Consider the following 24,997-nt stretch of genomic DNA (forward strand, 5'->3'; position numbering starts at 1 on the left):
TTGATTATTTATACAACAAGCCAAGGTAACCATGTTGGCTAAGACAAGTTTCTTGCACTCTTCCCTTACTGTAAATGATGTGCGATATCATCGAGCGGTGAAACATTGTCGTGAAAAGAGCCAAGAGGTGGTCGTCACCTTCTTGAGCAACGAAAGATGCAAGTGAAACCGGTTCAACCGCTTAATGGATACCCACCGATCCTGGACTGCGGCAAACGATCCGTGAATTGAGGGGAAAACGGAGCCGCAATGGGTTGCAATACTCGGTACAGCAATTAGGTCCATCTACTTGCGCCACGTGAAGTGCTGCTCTACGCACCGTGCATAGCCAAATTAGGGTCCCTCAGTGGCAATGTTGTAAATCCGTGCCTATTTGAGGCTACCGTGGTGTTCGCTGGACTCAAAGGTACATCTCTCTCTCTCTTCCCGGCTGCCCTTTTGGAGGGAGCCCAGAAATCATTGAGAGAGAGAGAGAGAGAGAGAGAGAGACGCGGCGCTTACCATCCCCTTCGTCCTCGGACGGCCTACAGCGGTAACGAAAGATGGCGCCCAAGGCCGACAGCGTCGAAGGTACCCAACAAATCCAACCATCAATCCTTTCCTCATCCCAAAATTTGCTCATTAATCTACTCCGATTCGATGCTTTCGCAAGCCCTCTTCTATTTCCAGTGTGGTTTATGACCTCCCTTTCCTCTTCTCATCTCCAGGCATCGTTCTGAGCTTCGTCAATGAGGTAATCCCCCTTCCCTCCCTCCCTTCAAAAGTTGTCTTTCTTCTGAATCAAGAGTTGGCTCCATTCGTTGCTCATGCTGCTCGACTGTCATTGATCTGATTTTCTTCCTTTATGAATAACAATGTACGGATTTTGTGCGATATACGAGTATTCGTGTTGCCGTTTAGTTAATTATTCGGAATGGTGGAAGGGAAATTTCTGCTTTCATCCACTGGGATCCGATATTCTATTCATTCTTCTCGCAAAGAAATTCTATAAAATATTTCTTGAAATGTATTGGTTTATGGGCCTACAAGACTGAACTGGGATGCCAGAATTGTTATGTATCTGTTTTCACTTGATTTGGATAGAATCACGTCAGTTTCATCTGCAATAATGACCATGAGTTTTTTTTATCAATACTGACTATGAGTTTTTTATTCTTTGTCTGCATCTATCGTTATTGTTCACCCAATGCTAGTTTAGAGCATGTTACTTGGTTGTAACATAGAGTTTGTCACAGAAATTGCCATAAAATATCTTATATTCTTTCCTATTGTTATATTTTTCTCATATTTTGGAAATTTTTCCAGTTCTTCTTCCAATACCTTATTTAAGCACATCATTTTTTTAGTTTTATATCAAACTATCTTAGATGAAAGAGCATGCTGAAACATCACGGCAAGGGGATTTGTGCTATGTATATAGCCAAATTTTTGAACACTATGAAACGTTCTTAATCTTATGGAAAATCAAGAAAAAATTCCCTGTTTCTCATGTATTCATGTACTCATATATGTTAAGTGTAATGTTGATTTGGAATGAAGCTCATGCAACTGATTTACTCATCCTAACAATTTTGTAATTTTTTGATCATTCATATATTATACTATGCTCATTATATAGCTTGGTCGTAAGTTATTCATGAGTCTATTAGTAAAAGTATATGAACCCACCTGTTGTTTGGTGGCTTTTATTGCCTTTTGGTTTTTCCTTCTGTACTGACTACAATCTACAGGATACTGTGATCTTTTGAGGAATATGATAGTTGTTTGCCACCCCATAGGATTGAACTTGGGACCTCTCCTAATGAGAGAAGGGTGCAAACCAGCTAACAGCTGTTGGCCTCCAGTACTGTGATCACTAAAACTGTCTGAGATACTCTATATGAATTCATGCAATGGGCTAATAATGGAAGAGTTCTCTGTTGTAAATCCCTGTTGAAATATTCTATTTGTGTTCTATGAAAAAAAATGCTCTTCAATGAAAGTTCTATTGTGTGTTATATTTCTTCTTTTTGAACTACGACTTAGTGCTCAGATAACTCCAGATTGTGGAAACATTAAGGAAACATCATATTGCATCACCAAACATGTCTCAGAACCTTCTGAGCTGTTGTGTTAGGCAGTGAAAGGTTGTCATCTCATTGTAGATGCTATGCAGATGAAGCAATTATAATAGCGCATAGCTCAATAGATGCCATTGCATGGGATAATGCACTTTTAACTCTTTTATCTTTTGTTTACCTCAAAAAAAAAAAAAAAAACTCTTTTATCTATTGTGAAGATGATGCTTGCTAAAGCCTGTGGATGAGGAAGCCTTGCTATTGAAGGTGTTTAAGTGAACTGGGCACATAAGAAGTTTATCTCAAAGCAAAGAGGTATAAATATGTCAATTAGAAGCTACAAGAAAGACAACCTGATGCGAGTTATTGCTGTTATCTTGGAAGAAGGAATAATAAAGTGAGGATGTTCTTATTGCTGCCAAAGAGGCATATGAAAGAATACATCATTGGTTGAAGAGTGTCTTATTTCCAATTCAATTACAGATCTACATCGCTATAGTCTAATGTGAAAATCTCTTCTTTGTCGTTCTTTATTACAGAGACATTTGTGGCATCAGTTGGGTGAATATGGACCTGTGATTCAGAAAGCGAGGCTTATTCTTGTGGAAGTTTTTAATGAGGCATTTATTGTAAAACCATCATTAGATCTAAATTTTCCTGCATAAAATATCAAAAAGCTTAAACTGTGTTTATCCTAAACAATATATGTTCTCATAGATGACTGAGGTTGAGGTTTTGATGATGGAATCTGTAGTTTTCAGCATACATCTAGCAGACATGCAAGGGGTCAGTTAAATATATATTGTTTTAGTCTGGTGAATACTGTGAGGGATTCTATTTTCTCATTTTTGTTGTGATTATTGGTCTACTTTTGCCAAAGGATTGTTTAATTAATCAAAACAAAGATCTTGTCAGCATATGAGAATGACACAATAGAGAAAAATGTTAAATCTCCACTGCAAACCTTTAGACATCTGATGTGCACATTTGGTTTCAAATAGTGTACATTCGTTGAGATCTATGACTCCTGTATTGTCATAAGACATTAAGCACCATCATTTAAAAACTTGGTTGTAGTCTATGGTTCATGCTTAACTCGTTGGTGTTTTTGGCTTTATTTTTATTGGTTATGTCCAAATCTATTAAAAAATAAAAATAAAAATGTCAAGAAGTTTTATAAAATAGAAATAGATTAAATCTGGAGAAAGAAAACTATATTACAACTATTTTATTATGTGTATATATGTATTGTGCATATATACTGCAAGCATGCATGTCTATACTAACATGCCTTAATCTATATCTTTTGTCTATATTATAGAATGAAGATTGTTGTATCTTATTTTTATTATATCTTGATTTATCAGCTTGTAAATTTATAATACATGTCGCTCAGTATGGTAGTCAAGCTCTTATTGCTGCGTAAATTTACTTTTAATGTACATGGGCATAAATCCCTTCTTAAGGTTGCCTCTGTTTAACATCCTTTTGCTCTTGATGGACTTCGGTTGAGAACCAACACTCCCTCAGATATGCAAATGGTCTCTTTGCCTAACTGCTGGTATCATTACCCTGCATTATTGTGGAAAAAGTCACAAAATGGTGTAAAGAAAATTATGGTTCCTTAGTTTCAACTGTATTGCTTAGCGTTTAATATTTGATAATAGTGGATTACTTGGTTCTCATAAATAAATGTTCAAAATTGAAATGAAACTCATATTATCTTGGTTTTATTTGTGTATTTTCTTTAATCTGATTTTGCTTTTTAACTTCTTCTTTGTTCCCAAATTCTGTAGAAGTGCTATTCATGTGGAGAAGTCAACATCATGTGACAACTCATAGATTTACATACATGTTTTAACCCATCAACAAAATTATTTTTGTCAGCAAAATAGGCCACTAAATTCTCAGAATGTTGCTGATGCCCTTCAAAAGTATAATCTCAAAAAGACTGCAGTCCAGAAAGCATTGGACACATTAGCCGATAGTGGACAAATTTCATTCAAGGAGTATGGCAAACAGAAGATTTACCTTGCTCGGCAAGATCAGTTTAAGATACCTAATGGACAAGAGCTTGATCAGATGAAGGAGGAAAATAGCAAGCTACAAGAAGAGCAGAAAGTCCAAAAGAAAGCGATAAGTGATGTTGAGGCTGGTATGCTTCTATGGCATTTTTGTGATGATAGTGAATGTAATAACCTAATTTTAGTTGGAGGGTGCCAACTGGCTCGGTTAATTAAGTTTTGGGGTGTTGGATTCTGGTGACCTGGATTTAAATCCTGCCCTCATCTCAATTTTGGCCGGGTTTCCTCCTGTCCTAATTCTCACAAAACTTAATTTTAGTTGCATATATCTGCTTAATCACGAGTCTGCAATTCTTGCATTCTGAAAAGCAGTTTCCAGTAAATATTATCAACTATCCAATATATGTTTCTCCTTGCAGAAATTCGAGCTCTGCAGTCAAACTTGACATTGGAAGAGATACATGCTAAAGAGGCTAAACTCCAGATTGAGGTACACATGAACACGTTTGATACTCTTCACTGGTAATAGATTGAAATACATACCTTGTTACCAATAATAAATTCTGAAACTATTATATCCAGGTCCATGAAATGGAAGAAAAATTGAAGAAATTGCGTAGTGGGGTTGTTTTGGTGAAACCAGAAGACAAAAAAGTTATTGAAGAAACATATTCTGAGAAGATCGGTCAGTGGAGAAAGCGCAAGAGGATGTTCAAAGAGCTATGGGATGCTATAACTGAAAACTCACCCAAGGATATCAAAGAATTTAAGGTTTTTCAGATGGGTCATCCCTTTTTTATGGTTTGCCATATTCCCTTCATTTTTTTCACGGGACGTGTTTGTTGGCAGGAGGAGCTTGGTATTGAGTATGATGAAGATGTTGGAGTTAGCTTGCAGTCCTATTGTGAATTGTTCAATCTCAGCAAGAAGAGAAGAACGGCCTAGTAATATATCTTCTACTATGTTTCCTGGGGATTGGGCTTTGTTCTTTTACCCCCCTTTTTTTCCCTCCCCTAAGTAAATATGTTGGAGCAAATTGATCCTTCGTGTATTCTAAAGAGAAAGGAGATAATGATCTGCAGTTCTCCCATCTAGTTTTAACCATTGTGATAGTGCTGTAGATTAATGCATCACTTTTTTTGGATAAACTGGATGGTTCATGCATGCCTAGTATGAATACATTCCGTAAACTCAGAAAACAACTAGAGAGTTGGTCCAAGGAACACCTTTCGAGGGCTCTGTCACAAACAAAATAATTCGCCTCTCGCACTCCAAATGGACGGGCAGCATCGAGTATAGTTTAAATAGTCTAACTGTAAATCCAGCTGACCACCGTCGTCAGGTGCCATTCTTCTCGGGGCTCTCCAAGACTGCCGTTTCATTACCTCAGCTAAGCTTTCAGAAGTTAAATAAAGCAGTATATTGGTTAGAAGGGCAAGCTATGGTCCTTGTAGACCGGCCAAACCATGTTCAGACAACTCTATTTTCTACTGACATGATTCAAGACAGAAATGAGCACAAACTTCGTTACTACAAGGCTAAAATGGTTTTTTATTTCCCCCTCCACTCATCCAAGCTCATGAAGCAGACATCACTACGGAGCAAATTTGCACTACCTCTGTCAATACAACAACATCAACACATTGAATTTACAAAACTCACACCGGGTGAAGAACGAAAATAACTAATGATCCACCTATGAAACAGCATACCGGATCTTACCTAAACTTAATTTATCTTCTTCGACGCCTTGAAAATTGCAGCTAAAATCCTCTTCGGGTCCTCATGGAGACCGCTTTCTTCCATACAAACGAGTGTCGCATGGGCAATTTACCTGCAGGATCCATCTCAGTTTCAGATCCTGCGTCGGAATAATGCATCGCAGTATTATGTTCATTTCTTGATCTTAATCCCAGATTATCCATCTCCTCATGCAAAGAGTCATTCACATTATTTCTTCTTGGCTTTCTTCGGTAGGCAGGCCGAAGGTTAGAGACTGGTTGCTTGTCAGACAAACCTTCATCTGTATCTAAATCACTCATCGGTAATGGTTTCGCCCCAAAATTCCGATCCTCCTCTGTCTCGCTGCCACTCTTATCCAACAAAATTTCCTTCCCCTTCGGCCTTGGCGAGCCCAGTTCATTTGAAGCCTTGTTTATATCCTGCAAAGGAGAAGGAGCCTCGGCGGAATCAGAGCTCGAAGAAGATGAAGATCTCTCTAGCCATGTCTTGGACTTCTCTCTTGGAATCTTCGTCGGTGTTTCCTCTTCCGACTCCGAACTGTATCTTCGGACAGGATCCGAACTGTATCTTCGGACAGGATGGATCTTCGCATCGTCTCCAACTCCGGCCAAAGTTTCGCTATCCGGCTCGCCAGGGACTTTCCCTTGCGTCTCTGATCGGGAGAGCTCGACTGCAGCCCTGGCGGCTACTGCAGCATATGCGGCAGACTCAAATGCGGCCTGTGCTGCGCTCACCACATCTTCGTACTGCCGCCTTCCTCCCAATGACAAATTCTCTCCCCGATCCAATTCAGACAGCTTGTGGGTGGTATCCGATGGCAAGTTCACCATGGGCTGGCTTTGGTTCCTTCTCTGGTTCAGGCTTGGATCCTCCTGCATCAACAAAGCCAAAAGATAAGCGATATGTTCAAAGATCGGTAATCCAACATCGCCAACCAACCTCTGGAACCTCAGAAGATGGTTCGCCGAAATCCAGTTTGATCCCTTTCTCGGCGGCGATCTCCTTCATCACCTTCTCTCTGTTTTCCAGGCTTGGCTGTCTGGTTGACAGCTTCTGCACCATCTGCAGAGGATGCGAAACGCAGCACTCCTTTCAAGAAAACGAGCGGCAAGCGGGTGAAGAAATCCAGAAGGTGAGAACATCGGAAGCAATACTACCTTGGGATTCACACCACAGTTGTTCCGCAACTCCGCTGCAGCAGTAGCGAATTCCTTCCCAAACTTGGACGCAAAGATGCATCGAGCGCTCTGCAGCTCGGGCAGGTCCCCGCACCTCGACCCGGCAAAGATGAGGCTGGAGATCGCCTCCCGGAGCTCCTCCGGGCACTCCCTGCGTTTGCGGCAACCATACCAAAGATGTTTTGAGAAGAAGCACAAGAGCAGAGGAGGTGCCGCTCCATTAGACCAACCGATGAAAAGGAAAAGAGAAAGACACACCTTTGGTGCTCCAAGAGGACAAGCCTCTCCGTGATGAGATGGCAGCAGCCTTCTATCATCACAAACGCTTCCAACATGTTCTGCTCCTTGATCACAAGCTCCACCTGCAATACATGCACCGGAAAAAACAGAGAAGAAGAAGACAATTAGGACGCAATCGAATCAATTTTGGTATGAAAGATAGATAGATGGGTGATTGATTCGTGGGTCTTGACCCGAAGGAGAGCGCGGTCGATATCGCCGAGTTGAAGGATCTGGGCGACGTCGCCGCGGGCCTGGGCATACCGGACCCGGCGGCAGTTGCGGAGGATGGCGAGGCGGTACACGGTGAGGCCCAGGAGGGTCTTAAGCTTGGACGTCTTCCTTGAGCCCCTTCCCAACAGGAAGTCCAGTGTCTTTCCCATCTGCTCCTCCTCTCTTCTCCCTCTGAATTGCTCGCCGCCGGCTGCAGAGGCTTGGGAGCAGTGTGGGAGGTCAAAGGAGCTGGTTTTTGGTTGTGCGCTACCAGTCTACCACCGGTGACTTATATGTTTATCCGCTTCCTTCCTCCTTTTTTTTCTTTTTTTTTTTTTTTTTCCCCTGATATCATACATAACATGTACGGATACATTCAAAAAAAAAAATCAAAAAACAGTACATCACGGAGTGCGAAGTTATTATCCCAATATCCCATGAACAATCTCTCTACCCGAAAGGAGAAATTTGGATGGTAGTTTCCTACTCGCATTAGTAAATATTTTCTGGCCAAGTAGCTAATCATTCTTAGAATAGGCAATTAGCATTTTGGAGTTTTACATTAGGACTCTTTCTTCTTCAGAATATTTTACTAAGAATTAGACACCAAAAGCACTGGCTGATGTAGCTTCAGATTTCGACATAGAGATGACCACATACATCTTAATTAAACATAGTCATTATTTTAGTGAAAATTCTTGTTCCACATTAGATATTCATCATCTGATGTATTTTATAGAGAAACGACTAAACTAATTTTTTTCTGACAAACCTCTACTCTGTATAGGCCAAGCTAAACTAACGCTCTCACTGTTTATTAAAAGGTGTAGCTATGCAGTTACCAAATAAAAAAGTATAGCTATGCGTGCCCATAACTTAATTATTCTTCAATAATTTCATTAGCCCATAATATTGAGGGCGCCGCCGTTGGTAACATTTTTAGAGGGTATTGATCGGTACTTTAATTGGGGGTAAGGACCTGGTTGAAATCTCGCCATTACCTTGATACCGGCCGGAATTCTCTTGCCCCATTTATTAAAAAATGACTATAATGTCGAGGGGATAAGATCAAAAGATACAACATTGCCGAATCCCAGGCAAAAAACGACCCAAAAGATATTATTTAAATTTTTTAATCATGTATCAGTATCCAAAATGTATTCCACGAATAACCGATGTGGAACTAAATATTTGCCCATAAATTTAAGCTCTGGCTTTCTCGCCTAATCTGTTTAGGTCACAAGTCGGATCTATTTTGATACTATTTTGTTACAACTCAAAATCTCACTCAAAAAGACCAAAAAATATTATTTAGATTACTTAATTATATATAAGTATCCAAAATCTATCCAGTAAATAACTGTTGTGAGACTAAATACAAACCTATAAGTCATATATGTCTATGACAAGCGCATGCAAGCTGGATAGATAGATGTGATCAAGCCAGGATGCTATTGCTTCCAATGTTAGTCATGCTACGGCTTTCTCTGTAGACTACAAGCCATTTAATAAAATTCATTTTGGAATAGAAAGGGAACTTATTCTACTTTATGGAGACGGTGCAAGTTGACATGGGGCCATCAACCTATCAGAAAGCATCCCAGCCACATAATCATCTAGAAGCCAGGTCATGAGATAAATTATGGATTGCAAATTCCGGAATGTGTCCCTGCATATAACTTTTATGATTAATTCGTTAAATCGTGCCACGTGCAGAAGCAATAAAATTTATTGTTTGTCCGAGGCCAAATGTGCGTATAAAGTCTCATTGCCTGCCTGTCTGTGTGCTTGTGTACATGTAACCGCTCACATTGGAAGAATCGTTTGTTTAGAGAACCAAAACATATACATGGGGACTAAAATTAAATCCCCTTTTTGGTTTGTCTTCCCCTTGCATTTTAGGCAATGGTGCTGCCCATGGGTAACAAAACAGGGCACATATTAATAAGGGTGGCAATCAGATCAGATCAGGTCGGATTAGATACGAGTCGGATAGAATGGGGCTTAGATGAAAAAAAAAATCAACCAAAATCTGACCTATTTATTAAACAGATTAAAATTTTAGATATAAATATAATTTATTTATTTAATAGATAATCTGGTCCAACCCATATAACCCATTTATTAAACAGGTCAAGCTATATTAAATGGGTTAAAAATACTTTTAACAAGTTGAATGAATTTAAACAGATTAAATAGACTAAGCATATCGGATTAAACAGATTAGAAATAGATTAAGCAGGTTTCAAATAAATTAAATAAACTTTAAGTAAGTTAAATAGATCGAATGATGACCGACTCAATTGTCAAATAAATTAAAATGAGTTAAATGAGTCGAGAATTTAAACCTGAATCTAACCTATTTGATACATAGATTTAGACTAGTTATTGATCTGCTTATAATCGAGATTTATTTATATCAAATTTAAATTTTATTAAAATGGATCGTTCGCATTGAATTGATGGATCTAAACATAAATCGCCACTCGCCACTCTTACATGTTAGCGGTTTTCTTCCTATGGGAGTAGGTAAAGTAAACTATATTTTAAAAGAGGCGTCACTCGTTGGGTCGTGATTTCGGTTGGAAACTCACGGCCGCTGCGTCTGCCCTGACGCGCGCACCCTCGCTTAATTCTGGTTGTGTCCGGCTGCCCCTCGCACGCCACCGCTTATTTTTCCGATTCGTGCGAAGTTGCTTGCAAGAAACAGAGAGGGGAGGATAACCTCAGGATCTCTCCTCAGCTTGACCATGAACCGAAATCTAGGAGAGAAAAGAGGAGAGGATCCAACATATTCCAGTGGCACACTTATCCTTCTAGTAGAATTGCTCCAGTTTCTTGCACATTAAGGACATGTTTGGCCTGCGAGCTTGGTAAGTCCAACCGCACTACTTAATAAAATCATGATGAATGAACTTGGACACGTTTCTAATCTACCATATCTACTATGTAACACCAACTCCTCTGTCAGTTATATATGCAAGGTGCGTCCAATAATCTATATTTCCTCTTCCACATTTTTCAATCTTGTATTCCATCCGAATCTCTATCAGTCTGCGTTACCCTGTCCAAGTCCTTTATCTAATGTTTATCCAAGTAGTTTTTTCTTTTGTTTGAAAAAAAAAAGTACATGACTTGTGTGCATTCTAGTATGATACAAAAAGAAAGTGCACATGAATACATCCTATGTCTTGTATTAGGCATCATGGCTGCTGGTCTATGATTTTTATTAAACAATAAAATCAGTTTTATACAAAACCCCCTTATTAAGCTCTATCTAAGAAGCACGACTCTCCACACGAAGACTCACGTCAGTTATGGATAGGTTTGAACAATTAACATTGCAAGCTAGTGGCAATGTATGTTTGGCGTTTGTTTGAGCACCCAAGAAAATGTAGTGGAGGATTTGAAATTCCTGGCTTTCCCTTTCCCTGCCGCTGTCGTGCACTTCCAAGCTTTTGTTTTAGCTGAAAGGCCAGTAAATTGCTCTTTTAATCATTTGAAACGAGACAAGGAGACCAAATGACCAATGGAGTACAGTTGAGTGCAGAAAGGGAAGGAATCAGGAGGTTGTAAGTCGTAACGTCTCTTTCTTCTTCGTCTTTCAAGGAGAGGGACTGGAAGTTAATATTACTTTTGGGTGGGATTTGGCTGCTCGGAATTTGTCAACATGCTCGCGTTCCAGGAAGTTGCTCGTAAGAGAAGTTATTATCACAAACCCGTCTCGTCCACGCTGTCTAGAAAATGACAGAAAGAAGAAATGTAATTATGCTTCGGCCACCTTCCAAAATCCATCAGAATATTCACCACTTGGGAATAGCTGAGTGCTTTAAATCCATGGCTTGGCATGTTATCTTTTCTTTTGGTTTTTTGCCCCCTCTTCTTTTTAAGAAGAAAAAAAAATCATGGTTTTAGTAATGCTAATAGGATAACAAAGAGGCTGGACTTGGCTATAATAATACCATTCTTAATATTTCTTTCACAGCAGTTCTTCTTGAAATAAAATAAAATATATATGCAGACCGTTTTAATATCATATAATGTTGTATTGCACAGTTGTTATTAGACAATATAATCTAATATACTCTCATATCAATAATAACATTTCAAATTTCTCTTAAGATTCTGAAATTATCATCATACAACATAAATTAATGGTCATAAAGCATGTAAGATGGTCATTATTTATGTGATGACTCGTGCGGGCGTGTGTTTAGTCCCACATCGGTTATTCACTGGGTAGATCTTGGATGAGGTCCTGAGTTGTTACAATTTATGAGATATCTGTGTATATATCCTTGTAACAGAAAGAGAATCCTTTCTCCATTCTGGCTAAAGAGCTCTAAGGCTGATACTAGATGGTCAAATAATACCCTCGATTTTTGTTATATCACTGTCATTGTTGCTGGATTATGACCCAATAATGATATTTTTCAACATCCACCTCGTATATACATGACAAGAGATGACCCTTGAAACCATCACGGCAGCAGTCTTTATGGCCGTTGCAAAGAGTCATCTTTTAGAGCTTGATGTAACCATGACCTAGACTTTGCAGTTCGGACATAACAAGCTCCATTTTTGCTGGTCAATTGAGGGATCATTCCCAGCCTTAGAAAATATAGTGTTCAAGTACTAGAAGGTACAACGACTGTGTCTTGATACTAGTCAATTCTTCTTCTTGATATCAATCAGTATATGTTAAGGACCATCTCTGAGTTAAAATCCGTTACACATGTGGCTTGAAGGGCTTAGATTTTCATGCTATTCCTCTAGTTCTCTGCTTTCTTAATTTTCTTTTCTTTTCTTTTTCTTTTTAATTTTTATTTTATTTTATTTTATTTTTTACTCTTTAACTGCTTGCTGATCTTGTCTCATTTTGTTGTATCAATAAAATGCAGGGTTCAAGTCCAATTTGCCACAGAGAGCAAGGAAGACCTTTGTTACCATTCCCACCTTTGAAATGTCAAATTTTTGGAGTGGATAAAAAAAAAAAGGTTCAAAGTGGTCCAGCAGCCAAAATTAACAAGTTCATGTCGACCAATTTTAAATTCAGGGAGGTTTTAGGTGTGGAAAAAAAGAAAAGATTCAAAGTGGTCCACACTTAGGGTGGCGAAACCTGACGGGTCCCACCAACATGCACAAACCTATCCAAAATAATTAGATTCATGTTGGCTATTTTTAAATAATTTTTTTACGTACATATCCTTCTAAATATTAAAATTTATATGAATACCCTTTCAAAATTGATATTTGCATGTATATCCTTATAAAATACTTGTTTTGCGTGTATGCCCTCCATTTTTCTTTTTTCTTGCATATATGTTTATCCCATCTGACGTCGTTAAGAAATTATCGGTTTAAAATTAAAAATAACTGAAATATCCTTAATAGGTAAATATGTAAAAATAAATATTTGATAAGGATATATATGCAAATAATACTTTGTGAAGGTATTCATGTAATTTTACATATTTATGAGGGTTTATGTGCAAAAAAAATCTAATCTTATTTTTTCTATTTCAACCTGTTTTAGTTTTCAATGAGATCTGTTAACTTGTTACCCACTTTAGAAATAAAAAGATACTTTCAAAATTTTAATTAATTTTTAATTTAAATAAATATAAGTTTGACTAATTACGTTAGCTGAATCATTATGTCAAAAGTATTCATCAAAAATAGTATTTTGTAATTTTTTTGTATGTATACGCTCCTCAATATATGAAATTGCATGAATATCCTCCAAAATTGCTATTTTCATGTATATCCTTACAAACATTTCTTTTTACATGTTTACTCATTAATGATATTTTTGTCATTTTAATTTTAAACTGTTAACTTCTTAACGGCGTTAAATGGTATGAATATACATACAAATCAAGTATTTGATAAGGGTATACATGCAAATATCAATTTTGGAAGGGTATTCACACAAATTCTAATATTTAGGTGGGTATGTGCGCAAAAAATCCTTTTTAAATTCAGGTTAGATTTAGGTCAACCTGAAACCTACTTATTTATGAAGGGATAAGTTCAATTTTATCTCCCAACCCGACAGGTCCGCTGAGTCAAACCAGATGGGAAAGTTATTTGAGATATGCAAAGACATTTATTTGATTAATTTATTTTGGAGTGTTGGTAATTTTCTTAGTGATGTAGTTATTTGTTATACTAGCTTAAGTTTACCATGGCTCTTGAGAATTAGTGTAAGTTTTCAGGCTCTTTATATATACTAAAAGATTTTTGGGAATATATTGAAGAACACTTGTTCTGAGGTTTATACTGGCATTCATTCCTTCATTTGTTTGCAAAGGTGGATACTTCTTATTCAATTGTGCACTTATAGGTGCTGCAATCTCTGTTTGCTGAGCATGGTAACTTTAGCAATATCTTTTATTTCTTTTCTGATTTTTCTCTTTTCTTTTTCAAGAAAAGAGATAAAACAGAAATATATTTGAATTTTAAAGTAACAAAACATGGCAGAAAAAGTTTACGTCGGTGACTTCAGAATCTATGAACATTGAGCTATTGTTAGTTTCATCTAAGCTTCCCACGTGTTCCTCGGCAGAAGTTCATGCACCATGAGCAGCTTCATTTTATCCTAGTTTTCCATCATTGACATCACTGGTTGCGTTTGCAAATTGTGTAGTCCAAGAAGAAAGGCAATAAAGTTGGATTTATAACTGTGGAAAATACAAACATAATCATCCTCATGTGAGCTTTCCAAGCTTTAGGTGCATTTCAATCCAACAATTGATTATGTTCAGCCATGTAAGGAGAGAGAGAGAGAGCTTTTATGGCCACTTATATATTAGTGCAAATTGCTTTCTTAATCAAAAAGAGTTAGCCTGCAGGTATATATATCAATAAGCTTATATATGATCGTGGTCTCTAAAAGTTAAACATTACGTTAAGATGCAGCAAGCTAGGTCAAGGTCAAGTGCACGTACTATGAGATTTTAACAACCTTAAGCCTTTGCCTCCGGCCCAAATATTACAAGGTCGGGCCCGCCACCTGCAACGTTACCTTAGAACAAAAGGAAGACTGTATGTAATGGCATGACTACGTGGGATTGCAACAAAAACGAAATTGGTAGCCTTTGGTTAAGGCATTATCCAATTTTACGCCTGGAATTCTAATTTGTCTTTCGGCTCGCACGGTTTCAGTAAAATATCCCTTCTTTGGAGATTGGTGGACCAATGAACCAACTAGCAACTACCCTCAAGTATCTTATGCATTTCCCGAGCCTGGTAAGCTGACCGCCTCTTAGTTTAAGATGGTAGATTGGAGATAGACATGAGCGATTTATACCTTCACTCAACTTTGGTTCGGTGTTACTCCGTTATTTAGAATGACAATTACACTTAGGCTTCATTTGGCAAAACCATTGGTAGTAGAGCATTTGGAAGTAGAATTTTTTGAAGTAGAGCTTTCATAAAAAGTTAATTGCTATTTCGTAACTATATTTCTAAAATATTATGAAACTTTAATATATATTTGGTAAATAAACTAGAAAATTATATTTATATGACAAAATTACCATAAAGGATATTTCATAGTATTATACAATGGAGCATAATAAAATATAATATGTATTAATATATAAATATATGATATAGTATAATATTATTGTAATGCAATATAATATTATTATAATATAGTAATATAATATTATTATAATATAGTATAATAATATAATATAATTTGATATTATATAACATAACATATCAATGCATTATGATATAATATAATATAATATTATATTTGTAGTATAATACAATAATAAAGATATAAAATATTATAATTATTATCATCATATATTAATTTTTATTAATATAATATTTTTAGGAACTAATTTTTTGGTTCTTTATTTTCTTTATTGGGACTTATGCAAATTTCTGTAATATAAAAGGGACAGTTTTCTGTAATTATAATATTTTATCGTGAGTATTTTGGTTCAAAAAGAAAAAAAATTATAAATCAAAACAGCTTTCGGACACATGCTAAAATTGTTTTTTCGTTCAAGAAGCTGTTTTAGCTTTGTAGTAAAACTAAAATAACTTTCTGATTTTTTTACTAAATATTTTTATTCTATTCAAAAGTATTTTTAGAGGGTCAGAAAGTACTTTTTGGCCCACCAAAAGCTCTGCGAAATGAAGCCTTAATATAGATGTTTTACGTTTGCACTGATAACCTACGAAAAGACTAAATGCTTCGCAATATATCTTATGCGGTACAAAACAGGGTTCTTCTTTGTATTTTCACCGGAATCAGCTTGGTCGGCTGCTTATTGTCACATAGCGTTCAAATTACCATCCAAAGCGCCGTCTTTAGACAAATCGCCATGGTTGCTGTGACGGCGACTTTCCTAGACAAGAACACACCATCTCGGCCCATTTCGGCCTTTTATTGGGCCCTTTCCCAACCGGGGGACCCAACCCACTCTGACCCAACCGATGCAAGGCGTAAAAAGAGACCGAACTCCTGAGGCGAAGCGCACGGCTACCGAGGAACGCCGTCGCTTCCTCCTTCCGCGCTGTAGTGCCCGTCTCGTCTTCGCACTCGATGGGATACATCCAAGAGGCCAGAGAAAACCATGTCAAGAAGAAGGTGGAAGAAGGTCATTAAGCTCACCCCTCCCCTCCCTCCCTTTCTCTGTCTCTCTCTCCCCCCTAAAACCCTCCACCATTTTATTTTATTTCATTTTATTTTAAGGATGGGAGCTAGAATCTGAGAGGAGGACCTCCCGCCCTTGAACTTATCTGCTATTACTCCTAATTTTTATCCTGAAACTCTTAGTTTGTTTTACAATGGAAGGAATGCAAAAATTTGGTGAAACTGCATGTGTCTAAATGCTTGCAATTGCAAGCCTGACCGAGCATATCTTTCTGTGATTTTTATTTTCCTTCTTTTATGGCTTGGATGTTAGATTGAGGAAAAAGGGAAAAATATAAATCTTATAGAGTTTCTCGATGTGGATTAATGAACTGCAGATGATTTTGGTATGATGGTTTTGAGTCAATTTTGTTGGTGTTCCCAGTGTTGGCTACCTAAGGAGGAAGAGCTACAGCACTGGTTGTTGAGAATTTTTTTGTCCTCGTTTGCATCTTGTTATGTATGAATACTGATTACCGTTGGTGGTGGTCATGTTTTCTGATATTGTGGACTTTGTGAAGTTGATTTTAAATTACAGAAGGTGAATTTGGTTGGGCATTGGGAGCCCTATTTGGTTGCTTAAAGATTAGATCATTGTTGGCAGTGAAGAGAGTAGACCAGGCATTGGGACACATAACCCTCTGAGGCAAACAAAGTTGGATGGGCAAGCAGCTAAGTTAGAGTTGGGCGATGTTTTTAATGGCCTAGTGCAGGTTTCAAGGGGTTATTGCATTCCTTAGTCATAGTTATCAAGAAAAATGTTTTCATGTCCATTAAATATCCCGGGGAATGTGTGGGAAGCTCGTTCAGCTTGGTTTCTCCATGCTAGAAAACTTCTGGGGCATGATTGCAAATCAGTTGCACTGGTAGGAAAAATGTGAAAGATGACATGTTGGTACAAGGTGGAGGCATGATTTGTGTGAAAAGTCAAACTAATAAACCATAGAGCTTTTTACAACTGGGGAGACTATCATTGTTGCTACTGAATGGATGTGATGACAATTTCATTACTGCATTTATAAATAAATGCCCCTTTAATGCCACATTGCCTTGTTGATAAGTTTTTTATTAGTAATAGTTGATGGACAGAGTTTTTAGGAACATTTCATCTGTTGTAATGCTCTATCTTAACTTTTCTCTTCTTTCTCCTCTCTCTCACATCACGTCTGCTCTCGCCTTTCCTTTCCTAAAACCACAAGAAAACTAGAGCCATATACAAGAAGACTCCTAGGCTGAAAAAGAAGAGTTTGATTCAGACTGGTTGAGTTCAGAGGCTTCTGCACTCTTCTATTCTTTGCTGTTTTCTTCTATTCGTAGTATTTGGTTGGAAGGCCAATGCATCTCCAGTTTCATCCTTTCTCTATGAGGTGTGAGAGACTGCAGAAAACCCCTCCTTGGTGGCGGATCCCTTGATCTGGGGACCTCCTTCACTTACTATTTTGCTTCCGCTTATTATTGTTCATCATCCTAGACCTTCTTTTGCTTATTCATCTGTTATCACATTTACACCTTCAGTTTATATCTTCTTTCATGGGCACTCACGTCAAATACCTCCCATCCATAATTGCCCTATCCTTTGTACATCGTCCCTAATAGGGCCAATAGGTTGGGTTGAGCTTAGCTTAGGTAGGGTCAAGCTGGAAAGACATTATATAAAAGTTTCTCTTATCCAACTGGACTTGACACAAGGTCAAGATTGCACAATCCAAAACCACCCCAAGATGTGATCAACCGAGCCTGGCCATCCGGTAGCCTACTACACATAACCTAGCATGACCTGACTTGACCTAACCCTTCTTGATCTTACCTCCTTAGCCAACTTGACCAATCTTGGTATGACCTGGCTTACGTGACACACCATGCTTTACCTTCACCTGACTCAAACCAATGCCGAGTTCCCATGAAACAGTAAAAAAGGAGGGAGAAAGGGGCATCTCTAAACAAAACCCATGTGATGATATGCTCAATGTATAGCAGTTTGGGTGACATCTTAAAAAAGAAGAACATTAAAAAGCAGATAGTCTATTAACCCCATTTAAGTAATCTGACTTGACCCCAAATTACCCTACCCTTGTGACTACAGAGGTCTCAAAACTCCATATCATACATGACCATTTAAAATTTAGGCCAAAATAATCTAATTCAAATCAAACTGGAAAAAAAAATTTTGGGCACAATCTTGGCTCGATAGGATCAGCTCAGGTAAGGTTGGGTTGGTCTTTGCCCCATTTCTGTGCTTCTCTTTGGTTTATCTTTACTGAAGTTTCCATGTTAGATTATTATTATTTTATGCAGAAATTTAGTTTCAGACTTCAGTGCATATTTTTTATTTTTTTACATGCTAGATAATCAACATTATTTGGCTAACATGTTGATTGGTTCATACTTTAGTTTCATTATCAATATGGGGACAATTTTTTTGTTGAACTGAAGTTCAACCTCAATTTATGGTCACTAGTATACACTACCTTTGAAAAAAGGAATGTACATACTCTAGGGTGCCTGATTAAGACATATTTGAGTCCACAGGGTCAGTAGGCATAAAAGTGATAATAGGTCCTAGCATGGAGCTTTAGATGATTTTCCCCACTATTTTTCTATTAGTTTCCAGGTGGCTATTTGACTAATATCCTACTTCACCATTTTATTTCATCAACTATTAATTTCTGTTTTGTTGATTATTGTCTACGGTCATCATATATTCCATCCATTATATATATTCCACCATATAGCTAAGTTGGTGGATTTGAACCCTGACTGAAACAAAGGGCCAGGTCCCTAAATACAGCTCCAAATAAATGGAAAACCTTACCAATCGTTAAAATCTTTTTAATGGTAAATTATCATCGGTTGGTGTGAAGCTAAGTAGACCTAATATCATAAAGAGAAAGATCATTTATGTTTGCTTGATTGTTGTATGTCTAGATTTAACTCCTACTGGCCTACTGCTAATGCATCGAATGATCAACTATACCATGTTGTGCTCATGGTGAAACAGCTTAAGGCAGTAGGTTTCTTTTGGTAAAATAAAATGCGTAGATATGCAGTAGACCTTACATTTTCCATTGAGATATGAAAAGGAACACAATTCAGTCTGTTAAAGGTCCTGTCATTGTTTTCATGTTTTTTGTCAGTGATGCAAGAGAAGATACAAGTTAACTTTTTCTCAAAAAGAAAAAACAAAAAAGAAGATACAAGTTAGCTGTAGTGTCCTCTTTGCTGTCGTTTGCAAATGGTTTCTGTGGTCATTGACTAATATGATGTTTTTCCAGCTTTGCGCAGCAAAATGAAGCAAAAAGCACTCAAAGAATGTGACCATTACTCTGCAAAGTATGCTGAATGTGCCATGGGAAGAACTTTATCTGTAATTTGGCATTGTCGTAAACAAGCAAAAGTGCTAAATGAATGCCTTCATCAATAGTAAGTTCATACACCTTTAAGTCTATAGCACCAGAATTTTACATTTGAGTTGTCTCGCGGATACTAATTTTGGTTGATTTCACATAAGTATATATGTGGTTATCTTTAAATGCATGCCTTAGAGGAGCAAAATTACACTTTTATCATTGATGAGGCTTCCTGGTTCTTTTACATGTCAGATGGTCTTTTTGTAAAATATACCTTTGTTGAGACAAGGTGTGCTCCTATGCGTCTGCTCTTGCTGTTAGTTATGCTGCCTGCTTATACTAGTTTAAGCTAGAGCAGGCTTCATCTTTTCTCCTTTTGATTTGCTGCCCATATAAGATTCTGAGTTTCTTTCATGCTAATTGTAGACTGATCTATTCTATGGTTCTTTGCTTCTTATTGGAGGAAGGATAAGAGGACAAAGTCATTAATATCAGAAATCTTATGATAATGATAGATTTAAGAAGATAGGTACATGTGCCATATCCATCTAAGGATGAATGTCTTCCTAGAGAAGTTTATATCAAAGAATTACGCAGAAAGCACTAAAAATTAAAAAAGTCTTTTTATATAAGTCCGCCATTGTTGCAAAATTTTACTTTCGAAGAATATCATGATGCACACTTGTCACAATCATATCAGGACTTTGCTTTCCTTCTTATTAAATTTATTTATTACCTGCAGTATGCAGGGATTGAACTATTGGTTGGTGTACTTCATGTGAGCAAAGATGTTTTCAAAGTTTTTACATCTGCAATTGACAAAAGCTCCAGATGTTCATGGATGGGCATACATTATCCAAACATGGAAGAAATTTGCTCATGAAAGACCTAAACTCGAGGAAAATTTATGTGCATTAGAATGTCTGGTGACGATGTCAGTAGCTTATTTTTGGTTTTCTCAAAGGATTAGGCTGTCACATGCTGTACCTGATTTAGCTCTATACTTGGGATAGAAAACTTTCAACAAAATCAGTATAATTACATTGTTGATCCAGATTGTACTCCAAATGAAGGAATTTAGGAGGGTTTTTTGGAATCTCCCCTTGGATAATGTTGGTGGGAAGATTACACACAATGACTTTGTTATATGATAGGAAGTTTCTTACATTACCTACTGTTCCAGATGCAGAGCATATCACATATCCTAGGGAAATGCTCATACACCAAGGAATCTAGGATTTATCTCAAGATGGTTGAGGATAGCAAATGCTAAGATGATGGAAGACTTGCTTGCTGAAACTGTCGGGGAAAGCACTTTGTAAACATTTCCGTTGTAGGATATAAGTGAACAGCATGGCATATGCTTGCTAGATGCCTTGAAAAGAGTCAATGGGATCAAATAATTGGTCAGTGAGAAGCATATTGCTTCACATAAGGAAGAGCTTAGGGAGCTGGGATTATGTTCCGTTTTTATTGGGCAAGGAAGAAGGAAGTTTGGTATGGAAGTCTGTCTCTTCAAGAACCATGATTAAAATTAACTTAGGTGAGTCCTTTCAAGGTAGGTCTGGTCTTGTCGGCCTAGGTGGCATGGTTAGAGGTGCTTGTTGAAATTCTATTTTGCTCTTTGATGGATCATGAAATTAATCCTCTTGATGCAGATATTCAAGATCTTTTACAAGACGTAAAACTATTAAACGAAGGTGTGGAGTATCAAAGCTTTGTGTGAAAGTGGACTCCTTGTTGTTGATAAACATGTTAGGTTTGGAAGGCAAGGTGGTAGCTGAGACTAGTGCTATTAGTATATTAGAGGTACTTGTAAAAGAATCCAAGTTTGTATCTTTAGTTGTACTTTTAAAGAGGCTAGCTCTAACTAGTTAGTTGCTAGATTAGCTAATCAAAAAGTCTTCCTTTATTGTCTTAACACCAGGTAGTCTGGTGAGTCAAGAGATCTTCCTGCAGAGCTGAGCTCCTTAATTGGAGCTGATACATGATGCACAGACTTTCTTAAGAAGATTAGCTGGATAATGTTCTGCTGGGGGTGAAAAATAAAGAATTCATTTTTCGTACATCAGATTGGACTTCAAATCTTCATCTTTATGAATTTCCTGCATCAAGGGGTTTGGCAGAAGTGAACCTGCTTGGATTTTGGCCTCACACCAACCTGACTAGACTTGACAAAAGAAAGTTTAAATTTCTAGGTATAGCTTGTAATGCTCAAATCTGACAGGTATCAGATCCTAGCCAACGAAAAAAATGAATTTGTTTTGGGACCAAATGGAGAACTGACTTGATTTGGTTTGGAATGTGTCATTTGAATCCGAAAACCACTTAATCATTGGTATCCTGACTAAAATTGAAATCTTTACAATAAAAAATGCTCGATTCAATTTGACTAGCAAGTTGCAAGGACTTATTAAACACACAATTTTACCTTTAGGATCTCAGCCCGGATCATGCTGGTGAAAAGATGCCATCTAAAATTGAGAGTTCATTATGTTAATCATGATTTCCAGCATCTAGTATGCTAAGAAGCTACAAACACAGAGAGGAAGCGTAAGAGGGAGGGAGTCTTCTTGCACATGAACCAATAGGTCAAAAAATAGAATAAATTTAATATTAAGATTAAACAGTTTAATGCAATTTATGTTATCCGAGCCTACTGAACTTTGGTCTGCATGTTTTCTAAGATGTGTTTATGATGATTAGTGATATGGATACTTGATTTATATGGTACAGCTTGGCAGCTTGCATTTTCATACCCTAACACTAATAGTACCACCTATGATCACTATGTGTTGATCGTTTTGGTTTATGTAGGCTTTAGCTATTGTCTCATGGTTAATTGTGTGGATTCTCAATTTAGATGGATCACCATGAGTTTTACATGATTTGGCTCAAATTTTAACCAGTAAAATTATGTATAACAGATATTTTTACAAAGAGGCATGTATAGTTCAAGTTTTAAATGAGCTGAAGGGTTGTATGTGTGAGAAATGCGCCCAAGTCATTTGGCGTTTTATGCATTTGAAGACCCGCCTAAGTGGATTTTTTGAGCATTAGGTGTGTTTTAAAAGTCCAAAATACCTAGGCACCTAGAAGTGACATCTATTACTACTATTTCCATGGATCCATGGATGTTCACAAGTGGTATGTGAATTGAAATGCCAGACATGTTTGTCTGGTTAATGAGTCTTTCAACCAGTTGATGGGGAGAACTCATCCAAGTATTTTGCATTTATCCTTTTTTTATTAGTTATCACATTTTTAAATCACAGATATTTCAATTTTCTGAGATGGGTCCCAGAATTCTCTAAACATTTCCTTTCCAGGTTTATGCAGAACACATAAACCAGGCTTCTTCATCCATGTCTATGCAGGTTTGAACAAACGTTTAGCTTATCTACCCTACTCCAGGATAAACGTTTAGCTTATCTACCCTACTTTATGTTTAGCTTAACTGAATGATCAGAGATGTGGAATCATTCAGTTAGTTGCTTTGAGAGATATCTCTTCTCCATTAAATTGGAGTTGGATTGTCCTTGTACAGTCCTTGAACATGACTAGTCATGCTTCTTGCTGTTCCCTCTTGGCTTTCTGCTCTTTCATGCAGTAAATACATTCTTAGTATGACTAAGTGTACAAGTCTACTCCTCCTCAGATGTGAAATATTGCAAAAACTTTCAATTATCTTTTGTTTTTAAAGGATTGTGAATACTTTTTCCCCTTGTTCTTGGCAGTACCAATGACAGTGTCTTGGAAGAAATGAAGAAAAATTACATGCTGGAACAGGAAAGCAAAGACAGGAATAAGCTCTGAGCAGTTCTTACATTTTTGCATCCACTATAAGGTTAACTTTTTGTGCGGTGTCTTTGAATATCCTGGTCCATTTATGTTGTTAGAAGCCTGGAAGGACAATATAGACGTATGTGTTTTTAATTTTCTTATATTGTGATTTCATGGTAGCAATCACTAGTATCATATATCAAGACATGCCTAAGTCAACGAGATTGAAACTGTGTTTGCGAAGACAACATGCTGAAGGACATGGTGATATTTACGGTGCTTGGAAACTGAGAACAAGACAGAAAAAGTGAATGGTTCGATTAAAAATTTCTGTATTTTCTGTCATTCTAGTTATCTCCAACAGCATTTGACTGAATGAACACCAATACTTTACAAATGGATGCTGCTGCTGCATGCTTTCATATAACCATATCCAGAACAGTAGTCACAGGAGGTGATTTAACATGGTACATGTCAGCTTGAGATGAAAATTTCTGTGATTGTTCTGCATCTTATTGATCTGCGCTATGTTCTCCCGCACGAGGCATGCCCTAAATTACTGATGCAGCTTAAACCACAGTCGGTTTACATATGCATGCAGTTTGACAAGTTGGTGCACCCAATGTTATTTCTACCTACGCGTCTTGCAGTTGATTACAAGCAAAAGTATAGTTGAAAGAACAAGGATATCTATAGCGGACGGTGAACTTTGGTGCAGGAAACGGCATGCAGCGCTTGACGAGTCAACAAAGTCACATCAGCACAGCATGGGTACTTTTCTCATCTTTGATAAGATACTTTTTTGGCCATGCTATTCATGCAATATGCCTAAATTCTGGTTTTCATCCACTACGATACGTGAAAAGCAAGGTCAATAGAAGACAGGCATGGAATATAATATTACAGGTCCTTGCGGTAAGACAGCCAGCGCACTAGGGAAGCAATCTTTGGATTAACCTCTTGAGATATTGGTTCTCGTCCTCAGTATTTAAACAATAAAATGGATTATAATTTGTGCAGGGGCACTAGTATTACCATGGTTTCAAACAAGGATTGTTATGATGGTGAACAACCATAATAATAAGTTTAATGGTTTGTTGTTATATTATGTGTTTGTTTATATAATATACCCACTATTTCTACGGCACCATTACTAGGGAAGTTTTCAGTTGGAAGAGAACACAAGCTTCGTGGCCGAGAAAGGGCGTCCGAAATTCCCAACTGTGACTGCCTGGGAGCACGGTGGGTGCTTTTTTATTTTGCTGGGCAATCAATGATCAAGTTTTGTTCATCAAAATGAAATAGCAGTTAACTAATTGCTGCTATTTCAATTTTAAACTATTCATTTCTTAACAACATTAAATGATATAAGTACATATGCAGAAAAACAAAAATGAAAGAAATACATGAAAAAAATAGTGTTTTATAAAGATATATATAAAAATGGTAACTTTACAAAAATATTTATGCAATTTTGTATATGTAAAAAGGTATAGACTAAAAAATTCCTAATTTATTATTACAATATAAATATCTGTTATATTGACCATTGTTAGCTGCAATGACAAAAGATGATTGCCCGCAATTATATTATTTTCGATTTGATTGCATTATATGCACAAAATAATCTTTTTCCTTTTTTCTCTGCACATTATAGGAATATTTATTTTTTTTCATAAATTTAATTTTAAATATCTCAGTGCTCTTCAAAGTGAAG

At 37.2% G+C, this 24,997-nt stretch overlaps 3 protein-coding genes across 4 annotated transcripts; 2 read left to right on the plus strand and 1 right to left on the minus strand.

The window, feature by feature from the left end:
- The first annotated feature begins 222 nt into the window (after positions 1-222).
- Positions 223-5,208, plus strand: LOC103701006 (homologous-pairing protein 2 homolog). The gene is made up of 6 exons (XM_008782935.4): positions 223-570; positions 708-733; positions 3,945-4,212; positions 4,501-4,571; positions 4,664-4,852; positions 4,931-5,208. The coding sequence occupies exons 1-6, from the start codon at positions 543-545 to the stop codon at positions 5,024-5,026; spliced, it is 678 nt and encodes a 225-aa protein (XP_008781157.1). The 5' UTR covers positions 223-542; the 3' UTR covers positions 5,027-5,208.
- Positions 5,209-5,577: 369 nt separating this feature from the next.
- On the minus strand, positions 5,578-7,777 carry LOC103700966. Its single transcript, XM_008782877.4, has 5 exons — positions 7,476-7,777; positions 7,261-7,364; positions 6,982-7,153; positions 6,764-6,886; positions 5,578-6,696 (listed from the first exon to the last, which is right to left on the minus strand). The coding sequence occupies exons 1-5, from the start codon at positions 7,662-7,664 to the stop codon at positions 5,845-5,847; spliced, it is 1,440 nt and encodes a 479-aa protein (XP_008781099.1). The 5' UTR covers positions 7,665-7,777; the 3' UTR covers positions 5,578-5,844.
- Positions 7,778-15,965: 8,188 nt separating this feature from the next.
- Positions 15,966-23,747, plus strand: LOC103700940 (uncharacterized protein DDB_G0275933). Of its 2 annotated transcripts, XM_008782857.4 has the most exons (4): positions 15,966-16,115; positions 19,423-19,570; positions 23,235-23,344; positions 23,461-23,747. In XM_008782857.4, exons 1-3 carry the CDS (start codon positions 16,061-16,063, stop codon positions 23,311-23,313), a joined length of 282 nt encoding a protein of 93 aa, XP_008781079.1. In that variant the 5' UTR covers positions 15,966-16,060; the 3' UTR covers positions 23,314-23,344; positions 23,461-23,747. The 2 variants fall into 2 exon arrangements, with proteins under 2 accessions (XP_008781079.1, XP_026657995.1); XM_026802194.2 differs by having other exon boundaries at positions 23,235-23,707.
- Positions 23,748-24,997: the final 1,250 nt, after the last annotated feature.

This window comes from Phoenix dactylifera, chromosome 9, assembly GCF_009389715.1.
Source record: "Phoenix dactylifera cultivar Barhee BC4 chromosome 9, palm_55x_up_171113_PBpolish2nd_filt_p, whole genome shotgun sequence".
Taxonomy (NCBI): Eukaryota; Viridiplantae; Streptophyta; class Magnoliopsida; order Arecales; family Arecaceae; genus Phoenix; species Phoenix dactylifera.